This window comes from Equus asinus, chromosome 25 (genome assembly GCF_041296235.1).
Source record: "Equus asinus isolate D_3611 breed Donkey chromosome 25, EquAss-T2T_v2, whole genome shotgun sequence".
Taxonomy (NCBI): Eukaryota; Metazoa; Chordata; class Mammalia; order Perissodactyla; family Equidae; genus Equus; species Equus asinus.
In genome coordinates, this window is record NC_091814.1 from 54195487 (window position 1) to 54213880 (window position 18394).

Sequence of the window (18394 nt, forward strand, 5' to 3'; positions counted from 1 at the left end):
TGGGACCTGGCCTGGATCCCCACAGCCACCTACTCTGGTGGGACCACAGGACACCAGAGGACTCCCTTTGCCTCATGTTTTGGGCCTACACTCTAAACTAAGATCTGCTTTCCATGCTGGTTTTCAAGAATCATTTTGTAAAGTTGGAGAGACGGGGTTGAGGGCAGGGCAGGACAGTAGAGTGATCCTTAGGAGGATTTTCCAAGAGAGCCCTTGAAAGAGATTTGAACACCTCTGCCCTTCTGAAGTCTGGCTCCAATGCTAGCACCGTTGCCAACTGTGGGATCCTGAGTGAAATCATAATGCTTACTGTCAAGCATTATTTAGAAAAACAGCCATCTCAATGAAGAAAAAAGCTGTTAGAAACCAAATACTTTCAGACTTAGAATAAAGCTTCCTATAGGAATTTCAGTAATTGTCTTTTAGCTGCAGGTATATGGTGCAAGACCCACCTTACTTTATACCAGGCACCCCGCGCGCTGGCTCACATGCTTGCCTCCTGTATCACCCGTGGCTGTGATCGATCAAGCACAGGTTCCTCAAACGCTTCTCCCCAGTGCCTGAAGTCATGGGGATGCTTCTCGAGGGATAGCACCATGATTTTCTAAATGCTTACCCTGTTTCTGTAGCTAAATGCCTGTGTGCCATCATGTCTTTGACTTGTACCAAGATGTAGAATTAGGGTAAGGAAGCTTGGTTTTAGGGGTCAGACTTAGATGCTGTGGCCAACAGACTGGTTCAGCATTTAATTCTGACGGCTTGGAAAAGGAAAAATGTTGTCTGGATTATTCTCGGAAAGTAGACTACTACTTATTTAACTCACTCTATGGACGTGGTCCATTGTCAGGACTTTTACCAAAAGCGTACCATGAAAAGGGCATAGAGGTTCATCATGCTTTCAGTTTAAGGAAATTTATGAAAACAGGATACCAAGTGTTCTGTTCGTCGACTTGCTAGCATGTCACCACTGTGAAAATGAATATCCCTTTATGGAGTTCCTTCATGATATTTTGGTAATGTACCATACTTAAGAGCATCCAAAACGTGACGGATTGAGAAGAAAGGTGTTGATGCCAGGTCTCCCCGCACCCTTTTAAAAGCCAGTTTAAAACTACACATCATTTTTCTTGCCTTTGTCTTCAAGGACACCAACATTACTTACACTGCCATCCCACGAACAGACACTTTTTTGATTCAAGGGTGTTAATACATTGGTACCAAACTGAAGGGAAAATTAAGTGTAAATGATAGTTTGCAATGTGACTTTTCACATTGTTAACAGGTAAATAAAACCACTATAGCCAATCGTCTTTATTATCAAAGTTTATTGTTGGGGTCAGTTCCTACCTACTGGGGAGTACAACTATATCTCAATATGTGCTATAGTAATTCTAGGGTAATAGCCATTCTGCAAAATAGTTGTACTGGGGCTCTGTTAGGCATAGATCATAATTAGGTCAGTGGAAGAACGAGCCCAGAAAAACCCTGACAGTAGAACCATTACTCTAGGAAAGTTCCAGTGCTATGCAACCTGTAAGGCATCACCTATCAGCGGATGATGAGACTCGAGGAGGCGTTGGGGAAAGGAAACAGGAGTTGAACCCATTTTCTATTCTTCTCTGCAACGTAACCATGGCTCCAATGCAGGAACCCAAAACAAGGTCTTATAGAATCCTTTAAGCTCCCAAAGTAAGTAAAATAGGGCATAAAGAGGAAAGAGCCAGGAACCAGGACAGTGGAGGATAAATTAAGTGGAACTGGAAGGAAAGGAAACTTCTGGAATGGCAAGTAGCTAGGTATAGATGCCATTTGAGATGACAAGGAATACAGTACAGGTAAAAGCAAATGGGAAAACAACTGATACATTGAAAGTTATTCAGATACCAGAAATTGAGATTTCCCCTCTTGGAAGAAAACTGGTTTAAAAAAATGAGAAAGGTGAGTCACTAATAAATAGGAAAATGAGTACCTGAGTAGCAATAGGTGTTTCAAGATGCCAAGAACAGTATAATAGACAAATGAGCTGAGTCTATAGGAAGGAAAAGTGGTTATGGTAGCCTGTTATCCAGAGTTGACATTGGAATGACATTTCTAGCAATGGCTTTGTCTATGTGGTTCTGGCATATTTTTTGTAGCACAAATAACTTTGAAGGAATGTTTTTGTAACACTCGACTTATGTGGGAATGCAAATTACTATAGTGTAAAAATTCAAAGACTCCCACCCATTCCTGTAGGGCAGGAGGAGATTAGGAGTCTTGAAAAGCTGCAGCTAAAAGCCCAGGCCCTCTCACCACCCTTGTGATAGAAATATTAAAGAAATTAACAAAACAAGTTTCAGATGAGTCAATGAGCCTTGTACCATGTAGACAGCAGATAATTTACGGTGACATCTCCTGCAGGCAGCCTGAGAAACAGAAGAGTTTGTGTCTTAAATGCTGCCCTATCATTAAATATAATAATAATGAAAAATAGGGCCATTAAATGAGACCCTAAAAAAGTCTAGCTGCCAACCAGATTGGGAAGATAAATAAAACAGCATAGTTTATTTTAACCTGTATCTTCCACACTAACCTAGTTTGTCTATAGAAAAGCCATCTGCCGGCACCCGGCCAGTGTGTCTGAACTTGGTTATCATTAGTGTCTCACTGTTCCAAAAGAGGAAATGTGCAAGGAGCAGGTGTGCATAAATTACACATTTTGACAAAGCCTTCTCTGCAGTCATGACCTGTGGGGACAGGTTCTACCCTTGGAAGCATTTTTAAAGGCAGAAGAAAACATTTACTTGAGGTTTTCTGCACAGAAAGGATGCCAGTGGAGTTGGACCCACATAATGAGTCTCCTGTTGGTGCAGAACAAATGGTCTCTTCTCCAGGAAACACCTTTGTTCGTTCCTATTTACAGGTTTCTTCCGATGGGCACGTGGAGTAATCTCTAAAACAAGACAAGAAATGGGGCAGAAGCAGTTTCTTTCCTAAACATGTCTGATGAAATTAAGAGTCCTAGACTTTTCTGACACCTCATGGATGCGGGGCGGGGTTGGGCTGCGTCCTGGTCCCGGGATGGGAACACAGGCTGCGATCCAGACTTGGGCTGTCGGAGCCCCATGGCCTCTTCCTGCTGTTCCCTGTACATCCACGTTTCGAGGAATCTTCTTGAGGATTTTCCTCCCCAACTGTCTCAAACAAAGTTCCATTTGCTGGAAAACAGAGAGAACCCTAAGTGTAAATTAACCCTTGGATTTTAGACATCGTATAATTTTAACAAACATAATTATATCATTAGATTTTCAAGTAGATGAGAAGAGGTAGTCTTATGCCCATATGTCTCCTAAACTCCCGCTCACTGAGAATCCCTATCTACTTCTGTCACCGCCTCCATTAGAAAAAGGCAGCTGCCCAGACAACTGGCAGTCGAGATGAGCAAAAGCTCACGGCTGACGTCAGACATAAGTGCCTAGGCTCAGAGCGGCAGCCTAGCTTCGTTATTTTCCCTTTCGTCTTCTGGCTGTTTTTGATCCAGTTCTTTGAGTAGCAAATAGCTTAGAAAATTAAAAATGCACAAAACTGTTATGTAACAAAGAGGGGAAAAAAAAGGTACAATGAGAAAAGGATAAAAACAGCTATAGTTCAGAGTCTGATCCAACGGAGGCAGTACAGTGGTCAGCAGAAAAGGGAGGCTGGATTCATGGGGCAAAACAGGACGGGACACGAGAGGAAAAAAAGCACTTCGGGTGGTTTTGAATGTAATAGTAAGAACTTCCCGGCTCCGCTGTACTTCTAGGGACCCCAGAATGACAGCGGGTTCAGTGACATGAGCACACTGATTTGGGGCGGGGAAGGAGACGTAAGTCACTCCTCAACGTACACAGCCTGCGGGGGCGCGACAGAAGATTTTTTTTTAGCACTTCACCCGGAGGAAAAAAGCAACCGGGATGGAAATACCTAACTACACTTTAAAAGAAAGAAAAAAATGTCAGATGGTTTCAGGGCCTCTGTAAGAGAAGGAAAGTCCTCTGTACGTTAAAACACTGTGTCTGAAGGAAGAAGCTAACTGACAGACAGGGAAACAAGGACGAAGGCAAAGTGGGCTGTTTGTTCCCTCTGTATGTTCCCTGGTACATGGCCGTTGTCCCTCAAGGTGTGCGTGTGGGGGTGCAGACTCAGGCCACTGGCGGTGTTTCCTAGTCCCCCCACTCCCCACTTCCTTTTAAAGCTGTGTCCCTTCTCTACTCAACTCTGAAAATTCCAGGCCTACCGTCCTTGGCCCCCCGACTTGATTCACTGTAAGACTAGATATGCACCCCGTTTTCTTTTCTTTTTTTGGTGGATTCAATTAAAAAATATGTCTCTTCAGACATCTGAGGACTACAAGAAGATTATCGTAACTGCTGACTCCACGTGAAGGTCATTATGAGAATAAGATGATATTTTAAAACACTTGAAATCCTAGGGAAAAGCAAGCGTAAGCTATTACTTGTATTTCCCAGTGGGCTACTGCAGACCCCAGGATTGAGGCCGGAGGCCAAGAGGGCACTTGGGGCCCTCCAGGCCAGCGGAAGTGAGCACAGGTCCCCAGGGGGACCAGGTACACACACTGGCCCCAGACGTTCAGACGATTCATAAGGGAAAGGGAGAAGTTGGCTTTTCAGACCAAATGTTGTTAACTCAGCAATGTCTGACTATGCTCCTCCAGGCTCAGGTAATCTGTTTCAGCACTACAGCTCCCAGATGAATGTTCTGGCAGCTGACCCCTTGTTCCTTTTATGTATAGATAGCAGGGCTGCTGGGCCCAGGCTGCAGAGCAAAATACCCAGAGTAAGCCGAGCAACAAAAGTCTCATATAAAGGAGAAAGTGCCGACGGCCGGTTCTCTACAGCACTGCGCTGCAGGCTCGAAGAGTTCTCGGAAATAGAGGACAATAACGGCAAGAGCAAAGCGTCTGTGGAACACAAACACGTCCCTTAGTGAAGCACGAGTCCTCGCGCCTGCCTGCTTACCTGTGCTCTCCCTTCAGTTGCTCTCTGTCATGCTCTCAGTGTCACATTCTTTGGGTGGTTCCCCTCCTCCCGGCAGCTCGCTCTCAATTTCCCACAGGACATCATCTTCGTCTTCCAAGTTGCTGGAGATGTGGCACTTCTTGAACCCCTGGACAATGGATTCGCTGGAGATGCTGTTCCACGCGACCATGACCCACTCCAGGAAGAGACCAAGGGGTGGCTTCTTGGCATTCCCGGTTGGGCTCAGCGCCAGGTTCCCCGCCAGAAGCCAGTTGGAGTACTGGGCCCGCACGCTGTCATTCAGCGGTTTGTAGACCACCACATCCAGCACCTGAAGCTGCGAGGTCAGGCCCCCTGGGATGATGACCATGTCGGTGTTCATGCTCTCCATGGAGCTCTTGACGGAATCAGTGGCGTGGCCCCGGAAGCCATTCAAAATCAGCATCCCCCGCTGCTTGGGCATGGCGCCAGTCCTTCGTCTCCACACCACTTCTAACCAGTCCTGCATCAAGTCCTCGGTCATCCATCCATACCGGTGGCAGCGGATTTCCATCCCACTGGGGAACTTCCCGGGGGGGATGTATGTGCCCCTCAAAATGATGTATGGAGGTAACTTCCTGCCATCAGCCAAGACCCCAAGCATTGCTGTGATTTTCAGTTTCTCCCTGCCTGGCGTCTTGACCAAGACAGGCTTCTCACCCTGGTTGTCAACAGTCACCCTTGACGGCACCTCTAAACAAATGGGCGTCTCGTCTGCGTTTCCCATCTGAGCCACCTCATAGTCATGCGCCCTGCGCAGAGCCAGCACACTGCGCTGGTAGGTGACGAGCTTCTCAGTCAGGTCTTCAGGCAGTTGCTGGGGCACGGGCACTTTATGCCTCAGGGACAAGTCATACCTTCGCATCATTCTCCGACACCAACCCAAGCTCGCCTTGAAGCCTTTCTCTGGAATGTTCATCTCCTGGGCGATTTCGAGAGCTTTCAGTTGCATCGCCTCCCTGGTGATAGGGTCCCCTTTGGCCTGCATGTATCTGACATACTCAGCCACACGCTGGTCCACCAGAGCAAATCGCCCATTCTTGGGGCCTCGGAATGCCCGCCGCATGGCGTGGGCATTCTGGAGCTGCGGCTTCACTTTGCGCCAGTCTCGAACGTTTTTTTCCAGCACTCCAAACTGCTTGGCAGCCTGGCAGTTATTGGTGCTCTCGGCATATTCCACCACCATCAGCTTGAAGCCCGCATCGTAACTGCGGCGCATGCCCCGGCTGAACTGAAACTTCCCAGCGATATCATCCGCTGAGAGGTCATACCCCGGGAAGCCCATGGCCATGTAGAAGGGGTACCCCTCACTCCACTCGGGCAGCTCTGCGATGTCCCGAGGCAGACGGAGGCCAAAGCCATCAAGGTGCTGAGGCTGAGCAAACGGGGAGGTGGTACTCAGCGGGCCTGCCCAGTCCGGAGGCTTCACGTCAGAGTCTTCATTTTCTGGGAGACAAACGGGGAAGGGCAAAGATAATGCCAGTAAGGAAAATGATTTCTGGCTTATTCCCTGATTTTTTTTGGTTGAAAAGTCAAGAATACCTTAATCTGAGGTTCACCAAAAGTAGTCACTTTAATAACAGCTAACATATCCTAAGTCCTTACCCGCTGCAAGTTCCCACGGGTGACACATCTACCTGTCACAGTGACTGTGTGCATTACTCCTCCTCTGCAGATGAGGCCAAAGAAGTTAAGTAAAGCATCAAGGAAGCTGAGCAAGAAAGTGGCAGAGCTGGGAACCGAACACAGGGGCCAAGCTGGATCGCATAATAATTTTGTGGGCCATGTGTAAGTCAAAATAATCTTTCTGTGGATGAGAAGCCAAATATAGCCCATACTACCGCGTAATATTCCAGAACTTGGATGCATCATCGGCTGAATCACACCCCTTAAACCAAGAAAATCTATAGCAAAATCACACTTCACAAAGTTAAGTCTATAAGGCAGAAAACTGGTTCTGGCACACCAATGCCAGAACTGTGTCTCACTGTATGTTTATATTGAGAAGGTGCTCACAGAAATCCCAGATGGTTAGAGGAAATGACCATTTCTCACCAAAACTAAGGTGCCGTCAGTTGCAAGATGCACCATTATGTGCCGCTGAGAAAAAAATGCCACTAATTAAACTATGACATGCCATCATTTTTAAGAGGCATTCTCCATTTCAGAGATGTTAAAGTGGTGGGGGGAAAATGCATCTCAGAATCAACAAAATACGGCATTTTAAACTCTCACCTAAAGAGAGAAGGCAAATAAAACCAATCTGGCTGTTCGGAAGCTGTATTTCTGCAACTGCCACCCTCCTGACTAGGTTTCTTCTTAAAGGACCACATGCTCCCTAGACATTTTTGCTCAAATGTGTACTACAGCTGTGATTGCTTTTTCTATCCAAGATGAAAGGACAGGAAGGCAGGACAGGAACGTGTGCTTTCTCACACTATTTTCCTTAGTTTTCAGAGGTGTGTGGTGCGCTACTGAGGTGGCCTCAGTTAGGATGTGCGCTGGACCAAATGCCACAGAAGCTTCAATTTGCTTCATCCACATACAAGGTTGCACACGGAGACTTATTACCCCCCAGCTGACAGAGGAAGAAAGGGAGGCTTGGAGAGGTGAATAAAGTTGCCTAAAGTTACACAGCACTGGAAAGGAGAATTTGAAACTCCAAAGCCCATAATCTTCCTGCATCGTAACCCCATCTTACTCTTCAATACCCCACAGAATGTATATGGAAACCTTATCCGGCTTCAGAATGCTCCGATTGGATGGAGGGTGGATTGGTGTGATCGTAGTACCTGCAAAGCTTCCTCCTTGGAGCTGCCATTCGTCAGGATTCTGAGACTCCTCCCCTTCCAAGCGCGTGATCATGTCTGGCTTAGGGAACGGGAATTCTGTTTACAGGAGATAAAACAGGTAACAGCTATGTGACGTCTTGGAGCACCGCCAAAAGAAGTACTTTATAATACTTAAGGAACACTCCTCTCGCCCCAGTCTTCTCAATATGGAGATTTATGAAAGACGGGGAAGAGGGCTCGGGATACCTAAAGAAAAAATACGATGGGAGATAGGTCCGTCCAAGGGGATTTATGGCTCTCTGCTAACGGGGCCGGCACGAGCAACAACAAAGACCCGCGTTTAGCAGGGAAGTGCGTGAATGCAGCCCCTGGTCTGATGAGTACTCTGGTGCCTGTGTGAGCAAACTGGGAAGTCCCTCCGCACGGTTACAGTCTAACAATACGGACATCAGGGCCGGGCGGGGAGCAGGGACTCTTTGGGGCATGTCCCTGAGCTTCTGAGGCTGAGAGGGTGACAATGAGGCCTGCCTTCCCTCCTAAGGAACATAGGAGGCACAGGCCCAGACCTGTGGGGACACTTCTTAGGTTATGTCTTATTTTTTCTGATATAAATGCCTGGGTTGAATGAGGACGGTTCTGAGAGCTGGCACAAGTCGCTGAGTAGAAGGACACAATATTTATATCCTGCCTAAATCAAAAACAGGAAATCCAGTGGGCACAGGCATCGAGGGGACAGAGTCCAAGTTCAGGAGAGAGGGATGTTGGACACACCAGTGAAGAGAGACATGGAAACAGTTCTCTGGGCTCAAGGCTTCTAGGAGACAGAAGAAAACAAAGCTTTACCCAGGGACAGCACAGTTTCGTAATTCATCCTCATGACTTCCCGGTACAGGGCCTTTTGTTGCTCCGTCAAAACTTCCCACTCCTCATCGGAGAAATATATGGCCACCTCATCGAATAGGGCCGGCACCTGGAACAGCGACAGGCCTTTCTCAACGACTGACAGGCACATGCCGACACAGACGCACACAGCTTCGTCTCACAGGGAGGGACCTGACCTGAGGGAGCCCGTCTGTCCGCACTCACAGCTGCCAGAGGCAAAACAAGGACACGAGCTCAGGCCCCCGTGCCCGCGGGGTGCACAGAGAAGCACCCACCACCAGGCCAGGAGACACGGGACATGGCACCCTCACACCCTGCAGCGAGAGCTGCCCACGGCCCACCGCCCACTTGAGAACCTGGGACCAGCCACGCTCAGGGAAACACCACCAACACAACATGCTCATCCCCACCCTGCTCCCTCCCTCCCTCCCTCAGACCTCAGCCTGGGGGGGTTCCTGCGCACTGTTCTCCGCTCCCAGGGGCACCAGCCCCAGCGTTTGACTCAGAACCCAAAGCCGCCCAGGGAGAAGCCAGCAGAGAAGAGGCCCGTCTGGCCTTTCCCAATCCACAAAAGCAAGAGCAGGAGGGAGAGGGGCTACTGAGAGCTGAAATTTATGGAGATACCAGAGCAAACTGCTCTGCTTTGATGCCTCCTGGGGCAGGAAGCCCTAGAAAGCCCTAGGGCCAGAGGAGCAGGCCCTGCCATGCTCCCCCCACTGCCCCGCCCACTGGGGGCATGGTGACAGGCAGCCAAGTCACCCAACCAACCACTTCTTGTTTATTCAACTATCTGCTTTTCCTTTTACTGTGTTTTTTCTTTCGGTCATTAAAAATCCTACTCCACAGCTCCTGTGCTCAGTGGGAAGAAATCGCTGGGCCTGTGTACCTGGCTGGTCACTTTGCGGTACGGCTGTCAAAGCCACTCCCCAAGGCTGAATCTAGGGCCCAGGTGATTACGACCATGTTTGTCATCAGCTTGGAAAATTAGTGTCTGCACAGGCTGCAGCCTCTTAGGTGTCCGGCCCTCAACCACTGAGCCAGACCGGCCTTTCCCCCTCATTCCCGAAGTCCACCTACCTCACCCCCACCCTCACAGCACCTTACACACAGTGAGCGCTTCCCAGGAAAGGCCCTGTAACTGCTTCACTGATTCCCCCAACAACCCCATTTAATGAAGGAGGGAACAGGCTCAGAGAGGCCTAGTTTCTAGTCCAAAGTCACAAAGCTGATAAATGGCAGGGTGGAGATTTGGACCTAGCTGTCTGAGTTCAAGGCTCCAGCCCTTAGAGAGTAAAGCGCCTCCCTGGTGCCCAGCCCTCCACTCTGCCCACCTCCAAGCCCAGCTGCACTCAACTGCTTGCAGTTCCCTGAGCACACCGTCTGGCCTTCCTCGTCTCAGCACAGGGTTCTCTCACTGCTGGGAGGCCCACCCACCTTCTAAGACTCAGCCCACTCGCCTGCTACCTGGAAGCCCGCCCCACCCCTGGCTGTGTGCCCACTGACACATCCCGTGCTGCCCTGGGCTCAACACTATGGTGGCACTTATCATACGGCAGTGTGATCTCAGTTTACCTGTCTGCTTACACACCAGAATACGTGCTCATTGAGGGCAGAACCCGTGCTTGTTCCGTTTCCTTAAGTTTAGAACACTTCCTGTAGATAGTAACCATTTAGTTGTTTTTGAATAAAGGATTTAAGCAAATAATCTCTGGATTCCCTTTCTCTTGTTCCACTTGGAATCATTTCAAATAATCATGAAATTTCATCTGTCACAAAACCAAGCCTCCTCTTTGCAGTAAGAATGGACAAAACTCCCTGAGTGAAATACTAGGAGGGACAAACAGACTGCACCAGGCTGGCCTCAGGCTTCTGCATTGATCTGGAGAGCCCGTCAGCCAGGAACTTTCCGCCACACCCTGTCCCCCTTCCCAGGCTTTTAAACAGCTCTCCCTTTGGCCTTCTCTCTCCCTAGGAAATTCCAGATCTAGGCCATATCTATGTATAGTCCCTTTTCCTTTGCTGATAAAATGGGCCACAGGACTGGCTCTGCCTCTCATTTCAGAGGGGCCATCGATACTTGTAGAGGGTGACACGTCCCAGGCCTGGTAAAAATGTCGGGAGCCTTGAAGTTGTGAGAAAGCAGCTGGAGGCTGCTGCCGGATTTGTTTCCAGCTACTAATGCCCAAGCCACGGGGGATCTTCCAACAAGCCCACATGATGCTCCAGAGGTGCACGGGGCAGTGGCTCAGACACCCTCCTCACAACCACCCTCTGAGAGCCGGGCAAGTCTTTGGCCAGGCCCTGCTGTGCGGCCTGCCCTCTCACCGCGGCCTTCCATCTGGCTGGGCACAGCAGAAGGCAAACTGGGCCAGCCTGGGCAAACCTCAAGTCAGGCAGCCGGTGTGCATCCCCCAAACACCCTTTCTTGGCCTCGCAGGTGGGGGCCCTCGGTCTCCGTGCTCCCCTTCCCTCAGCGATCACGGCCTCAGCGGCCAGGTGGTCCTCCCTCAGCTGTGCACACGGCCGGCCTGCCCACGCCCGCCTCTGGGACCAGGCGGTACTCATACAGTGCACAGCCTCAGCTGCCGAGCTGCACGCCACCCAGCGAGGATGCCAGGGACCTGGGGGCGGAGCGCCTGCTGCATGCCAGGCACGGTGTGGGGCAGTCCCGCTCTTAGAGGTGAGGAAACAGAGCGGTTAAGTAAGGTGACCATGGTCAGAGTTAGGAAGTCTGACTCCAGAGCCCGTGCGTCCTCAGTGGGCCACGGAGGCCTCAGCTGAACCCAGGCTTCCCTCAGAAAGACAGCCGAGGACTTTCCCTCGAGTCACCAAGGAGGGAGCTCAGGCTCCTTGGCCCAGCACCCTTCGCCCTCAGGCTGGCCCCGGCCTGGCCTGTCCCACTTCTCGGCCTTCTCCCCTCCCACCCCTCCCACTCTGACAAGCCCTTTGGATGCCAGCTCCACCCGGGAGCTGCTCCTACTCTGCACACAAGCTTTCCTTTCTGGGGCTTTTGCTCAAGCCTTCCTTGTGCCTGCAGCGCAAGCACCCTCCCCTCCCTGGGCCGGGTCCACTCATGACAAAGACTCAGTTCAAAGAACATTTTTCCTTTTCTCTACTTGAAATTGTATTTCTACTCCAACTCTCCTATGGAATATTATCTTAATAGCGAGCACAGTTCTTAACTTTGAAAGGCCTAACATAATTCCCCACAACGAAAATACATATTTAAGAATCAGATTCACTTCTCTTCTTCCCCTAGTCTAATGCTGGAGGCTTCTCAGCCTCAGCGTCACTGACACTGTGGGCCGGGTAAGCCTTCGTTGTGGGGGCTGTCCTGGGCACTGCAGACGTTCAGCAGCCTCCCCAGCCCCTACCCAGGAAATGCCAGGAGGATCTCCCAGCCTCCAACGCCCCCCAAGTCATGACAACCAAAAAATGTCTCTAGATATTGCCAAATGTCCCAAGGCAGGGCTGGGGGCCAAGCTGCCCACTACTCAAGGCCAGGTCTGTGCTCACCTGCTCTGGGTGGCCTCTCGGGCTCTCCAGCCCGAGCTGGAGTCCAGCCCCCTCCTGAACTGACGTCCCCTGCAGCCCAAATGCTGCCCTATTAATTATGTTGACCTCCCTGTCTTCCTCAGAGACTAGTGCCTCCACGAGCCTGGGATCTCAGCTTAGTAACAGCCAGCGCTGTGCTCAGCAACTGCGGATGGATGCCGGACTGCCCAGGGGCGGTCTTCACTGTGCTCTTTTCTCACTGTCTCAGCACACGCAGAGGTCCAATCACTGCACCCGTTCTCCAAGGTTCTCCACTCTATCTGGATCTTCTGGGTTGGCCAAGTTAGCCTCAAAGCCCAGGGTTTCTACTGGCTTGAGGTCTTGCTCGGTGCTAGACTGCACTGACTCCTGCCCCTCCAGGTCTCCCCAGCTGCGAGGGTCAGAACCAGGGAGGAGGATGGGGTGGGCAAGGAACAGAGAACACCAAAGTGACAAAGGCAGAGCAGCCTACAGCCAGATGGCGAGCCCAGAGCCCGGTACTGCGGTGTTTTTTACTATTATTTTTTATTGAGGTATAACATGCATAACACAAAAATGCACTACTTTTAAGGGTCCAGCTCAGGAGGAGTTTTTAAGAATAAACATCAGTGTACACGTGTATCCTCTCTGTACCCCAGTTCCCTCCTGTGGAGAGGAGCTGGACGGGATCACTGGGAAGCACCGCGATCCTACGAACACAGATCTCACTGGAAGCAAAGGATGTTATGTATACTGATAATGTTCACACACGGGGGAAACTAAGCAGAGAAAAGGAATGTCAACTTGTGGCTTATTTAAAACGTTTACCATTCATGCCCAATTTTCATGAAGCCCAGTAACTACTGTAATTAGACATAATCATAACTGTAAATATTATTGCATTTACACGTTCCTAAGTTTACTCTAATTCTCTCACAGTCTCGTTTGGATATGCTCCATTCTCCCCGCGGCCTACCATCCCAACCCCTCAGCCCAGGCCAGCTGGAAATGCAGCTCTGCTGTGGGAACTCTTGTGAGCGGTGTTCCCACAGAACCCACGGCTTCGCGTCACAAAGCTCTCCTCGTGTCAGTTCAATGCCCCATGTCCTCTTTAGAATGATTCCCCTCAACTAGCAACAGGTGACGAAGACTCCTCGCCCAAACCTCAGTGAGGCTCCTCTGAGCCCACTTCTCCACCAGGCCTCCATCTTGGCTCCCCGCCTGTCCTCAGCCTGCCCAGCCCCGTTTTGGCAAGAATCTTGCTAAGTCAGTTTAGAAAAAGTCCCCCACCCTGATGTCTGCCTGCAGTAAGAATCCTGTTAAGTCCGTTTAGCAAGGATCCCCCTACCCCTGATGTCTACTCTTAGTAATTTTCCATCCACTGACCCGTCCACTCTACTCCTGGGTATCAATCCCCTCTCGTCTGTACTGTCTTCAGTGTTGAGCCCCATCTCTCTCCCCGACTGCGACAGTCTTGACAGCTATCTCAATAGTCCTGAAGACAGTCTTCCTTACCATCTTAACAACTGTTAGAACAATTTTTTCCTTAACACAGGACAGCCAACGTTAAGTTGGTGTCGACGACGTGCCTGGCATTGAGCAGGGTGTAGGGGCACGAGTGGTTCAGGAGAGAGACGCAACCTTGGCCTCCTGGACTCCCAAACCTGACGATGATGAGCTTCATGGCTCAAGGGACTGCTCCAGTGACCTGCTCCGCCATTCCTCAGAGTGCCTTTTAAAGCCACAGGACTGTTTTCTCAGGAATGCAAACACACCAGGCTGGGCTGGGCTATTTTTACTTCCTCTGTCTGCCTGAGGAGGAAACTTAAAACAAGCCAGGCTCCCAGGCCTGCTCATCACAGCCGTGTGCGGACCCCACACCTTCTTACTTACCCATCCGCCCTCTGAGCAGATTCGCACTTTCTGCATATCTGTGGGACCATCCTCCAGTTTCCGGCTCTGAATCTCTTCTTCCTCTTCCTCCACCTTCAGGGTCAAATTGAGAGGGTAAGCTGTGGACTCCATCTCTGCAAGCAAGATTCAGTTCAGAAAAGTCAGGCACTGGTATGAATGCTTCAAGCTTCAAAGCCTGGGGTGTCGGAGTGGCTCAGGCTACACAAACCTCTTTAGCCCTGTTGGGCCTGAAGGAAGGGAGGGAGCAGAGTCAGGCCCTGGAGGAAGGGCTTCAGGGTGGGCACCAGGAAGCTAGAAGGTGACATATTTAAATATGATAAGAAGGGCCAGCATACCTGGCTGCCTTCAAATATTTAAAAACCTATCTGTGGAAGAGAGACCAGACTGGTTCTATAGACACCCAAGGGCAGAACAGGACGGTGGGGAAACATTCCGGAAGAGGTTTAAAGAGTGCGCTGAAAGGTCAAACTTTCTCACAGCCAGCGCCACCCAAACATGTTAGCAGCAGCAGGAGAGGGGTGTTGGCCTCCTATCAATGAAGGCATCTGAACACAGAGAGGACACCTCCTCAACTGGGTTGTTCCTACAGGCCAATTAAGCATCAGGAGGTTGGCTGGCCCAGGATACCCATCACCTGGATTTTCCAGATTCAAAGGTTCTGTCCCTGAGCTGTTTCAGAATAGACTCGTTCTGCCTTAAGCGACTTTTCAAGCCTGGCAGTCAGCGACACACGGTGAGGGGTAATGCCTGGGGACCCAAGATGGTGCAGAAATCTGCTGGGGCCAGGCCTTGGGGCGCACCCCCAGTGGGAAATGACTGGTCGCCTCTGGGCCGAAGAAAATTCTCTCCTGCCGAGCTCGTAGGCCAGCACGTACAAAGGGCCTCCCTCCTGTCCTCTAGGGACGCGGGCAGTTCCCAGGTGGACTGAGGGTGCATCCTGCGGGCCGCGTCCTCCCGGGCTTCCAAAGAAAAGCTCCCTCCCGAGTCCAAAGTCGGCTTGCTATTTCCAACAACGACAGGCGACCGCGGCAGGGATGGGTCTGGGGAGGGCGGAACAGCTTCAGATCCCGGGAGCTGGGGCCGGAACTTGGCTAGGGCCTCCCCGCCGGCTCCGGGGCAGGAGGTGACGGGCGGCGCGGGGGCCGCCGGCGGCGAGGTGCCCGCGGCCAGGGCCGCCGCCGCCCACCCGCCCGCTCCCCGCGCCCCGCCCGCGCAGCCGCCGCGCCCCGGGCGCGCTCCGATGCTCCAGCCATCTTGTCCCAGTTCCCCTTCTCCGCGGCCCCGCGCCGGAGCGCTGCCGCCGCCCCCGCCCCCGCCCCCGCCCCCGGCCGGCCCGCCTCCCCTGCCGGCCCGCTCCCGGCCCGGCGCACCTGCCGAGCGGCGGCAGCCGGCGCCGCCTGCCTCCCCGGCCGGCCCGCAACAAAGGCGGCGGCGGCGCTGGCAGCTGCAGGCTCGGCGCCCCCGCCCCGCCGCGGCCGAGCCGCCCCGGGCCCGCGGGAGGGGCCCGCCCGCGCGCACTCACCGCCGGGCCGAGCGGCCGGCGCGGGCCGGGCCGCGGGGGGGGACGCGAGGGCTCCGGCCCGGCTGTCACAGCGCCATCCCCGCCGCCTCTCCGGCTACCCGTGCGCGCGGCCCCTCGGGAGGGAGCGGCGAGGACACGTGGTGGGAGGAGGGAGGGTCCGGCCGGAGCTGAGGGTGTTGGGAGGCGAGGGGAGGAGCGCGGCTGATGTCAGCAGGCCTCGGCGGCGCCCGGGGACGCCGGCCGCGCCTCCTCCCGGCGCCGCTTCCGGCCGGGCCCCGCGGCGCGCTCCTCCCGGCGGAGCTCCCGGCCCTCGGCGCTGGCCGCGCGGGCGAGCTCTCTGCGCGCTCCGCTCTCCGCCGGTGCCGTCCGCTGCCGAGGCGCTGTGTGCGACCTTGGCGGGCAGGGGGCAGGAAGAGCGCGGATTTCTTTTTTAGCTGAGTGTAACCTGGGCGCGCACATCCGTGTGCTCTTTTGCATTCGCCAGTGGTTTGCACTTGCTTGGAGGAGCGCTCAAGGCACTCTCGCCCTGCTTCAAGGAACGCGTTATGAAGAGGAGACCAGCAAGGCGGCGCGGCGGGGTGAGGAGGGGTCCCGGATCTTTGGGGAAGCATGCTCGTATTCTGGCAGGCATATGCCCAGAACTTCGTTCGCAGCATACATGGAGAAGGAACTTCCTGATTTTTGTAGTTGTTGCCTGTTAAATCCCAAGATGGACTCTCGTCGACGAAGTAAGTGTATAGAAGGCCCTTATCTAAATGTTCAAAGGAGTTGTTCGCGTGCAGCTCTGTGGACAATACAGGAAAAATGAGGCGAGAAGCCCTGAAGCCCTTCTCATTCCGGAGCAAGACTCGGGGGTTGGTTTTTTGTTGGGAAGCTGTTAAAGAAAAAATTATTCTGACACTTGTTAGAACGGTAAAGAGGACTTTTATGAAGATTGTTAAGATACCCGTCAAGACTATGGCAGTAGGGGAGAGAGAAGCCACTCAACTCGGAATACGGCAAAGTCATGTTGGGGAATTACAGCCCGGGAAGAGAGTGGAGGGGTCCGCGGATGGAAAATTACTGAGAGGAGACATCAGGGGGAGGGGAATTCTTGCTAAACTCATTTCGCAGGATTCTAACTGGCCGGGCAGGCCAAGGTATCAGATATCAGAGTGGGGGATTCTGTCTGATCTGATTTCGCAGGATTCTTGCTACAACTGGGCCCCGCAGGCTGAGGACAGGAGGGGGAGTGTGTGCCCAAGTCAGAGGCCCGGTGGAGAAGGGGGCTCAGAGGACCCTGACTAAAGTTTGGTCAAGGAGAGAGTTTGTCAAACTTTTCAGACTGACCCTGACACCTGAGTACCTGCTGAGAAAGATCTCCAAATTTTTGTGGCCATTTCTGTTTATTTGTATGTGAGTCTTACTTCTCTCTGCCAGAGGAGAGGCTACTGTGGAGCCGTGGAGCTCTTGACACATAAAATATAGTATGACAATCACATCTTTGAAGTGTAATTATGTCAGACAACCCAAGAGCAGACAAGGTCTGATCGATGGATGGAGATTATTCAAATATTGGGAGAGAGGAGAATGTTAGAATTTTTTGTTTCTTTTAATAAACCGTTCTTTTTCTAATTTAGCATTTTTAGAGCAGGAGTGACATTTCAGCTCAAATTGGTTCACATTCCCATCTTAACTTTTCTGAGGAAACGGCTGGTTGAGATGGGAAAGCGAGGAGGGTGTCAGGAACAGAACAGTACTAGGGGCATTCTTGGCATCTCACCTTCTTACGAAAAAGATATTGATACAGGTTATGAGATAACCAAAGAGGACTACTATGTTAGGGTTTTAGACTCTGCGAGCCCTAATCTTCTCATGCAGCTTTGATTAGGTTTTCCTTGGGAAGAGGCCAGCCAACAGTGGCCCACCTGAATTCTTGACTTTGAACCCTCAGCCCCATGCTCTCAATTATTGTCATGGGACCCACCTTTGGGCAAGTCCATAATTGCTAACTAGACTTACTCTAGGAGCAGGGTGCTGGGGTAGGCACAGTGCACTGGAGACGTTCATGTTTAGGTGGCTTTGTAAGTCACGTCACTTGTCTCTGCCTGGGTTTCCTCATCTTCAGAAAGAGGGAGTTAAACCAGATATTTTCCACATTTCCCCTCAGGTCTATCATTCTGTGATTCCATTCTCCATGAGACTTCATCTTGGTCTGAATGGGGAGTGACGGAAGCTAGTCTTTGGGACAGAGCATGGTTTTGGTAATTTGGTAAGATGAATTTCTGTTAGTAGATGGTTAATAAATATGAGCAGAACACCTATGAAATCAATATATAATTCTTTAATAATGCTATTGGTCTGAATTCATCTTTTCTCCTATTGCATTTTGCAATACACAAGCCATAGGGATTCTAAAGAGTCTAAATCCCACAAAATACGCATTTTGAACTTTAGTGTCTCCTGGTGAATACGTATTTCTGACCTTCAGCAGAGGCCCCACTGCCCTCAGGTCAGCATAGCTACTGGCTCCCGTGGCTCCAGTCCTCAAGGACTATGGTGGGTTGAATGTATAGTCTTGATTCTTTGCGTCCCTGTGGTAGTGTTACACAGCACATCCCGCTAAGTTCTTACACATGCAGAATGTACTTCAACGTCCTTTCACTTGGGCTGGCCATGTGACATGCTTTGGCCAGTGGAATGTGGGTAGAAGTGGCTGTGCACTGATCCTGAGCCTAGGTCATGAAAGGTCTCAC

At 51.5% G+C, this 18394-nt stretch overlaps 1 protein-coding gene across 3 annotated transcripts; it reads right to left on the reverse strand.

Moving 5' to 3' along the window:
• Positions 1 to 1306: 1306 nt before the first annotated feature.
• Positions 1307 to 15828, reverse strand: POGK (pogo transposable element derived with KRAB domain). Of its 3 annotated transcripts, none has more exons than XM_044758012.2 (6): positions 15660 to 15828; positions 14117 to 14250; positions 8672 to 8798; positions 7829 to 7924; positions 4998 to 6482; positions 1307 to 3197 (listed from the first exon to the last, which is right to left on the reverse strand). In XM_044758012.2, the coding sequence occupies exons 2-5, from the start codon at positions 14246 to 14248 to the stop codon at positions 5011 to 5013; spliced, it is 1827 nt and encodes a 608-aa protein (XP_044613947.2). In that variant the 5' UTR covers positions 14249 to 14250; positions 15660 to 15828; the 3' UTR covers positions 1307 to 3197; positions 4998 to 5010. The 3 variants fall into 3 exon arrangements, with proteins under 3 accessions (XP_044613947.2, XP_044613949.2, XP_044613948.2); XM_044758014.2 differs by having other exon boundaries at positions 8672 to 8916; positions 15660 to 15773; XM_044758013.2 differs by lacking the exon at positions 15660 to 15828 and adding an exon at positions 15508 to 15642.
• Positions 15829 to 18394: the final 2566 nt, after the last annotated feature.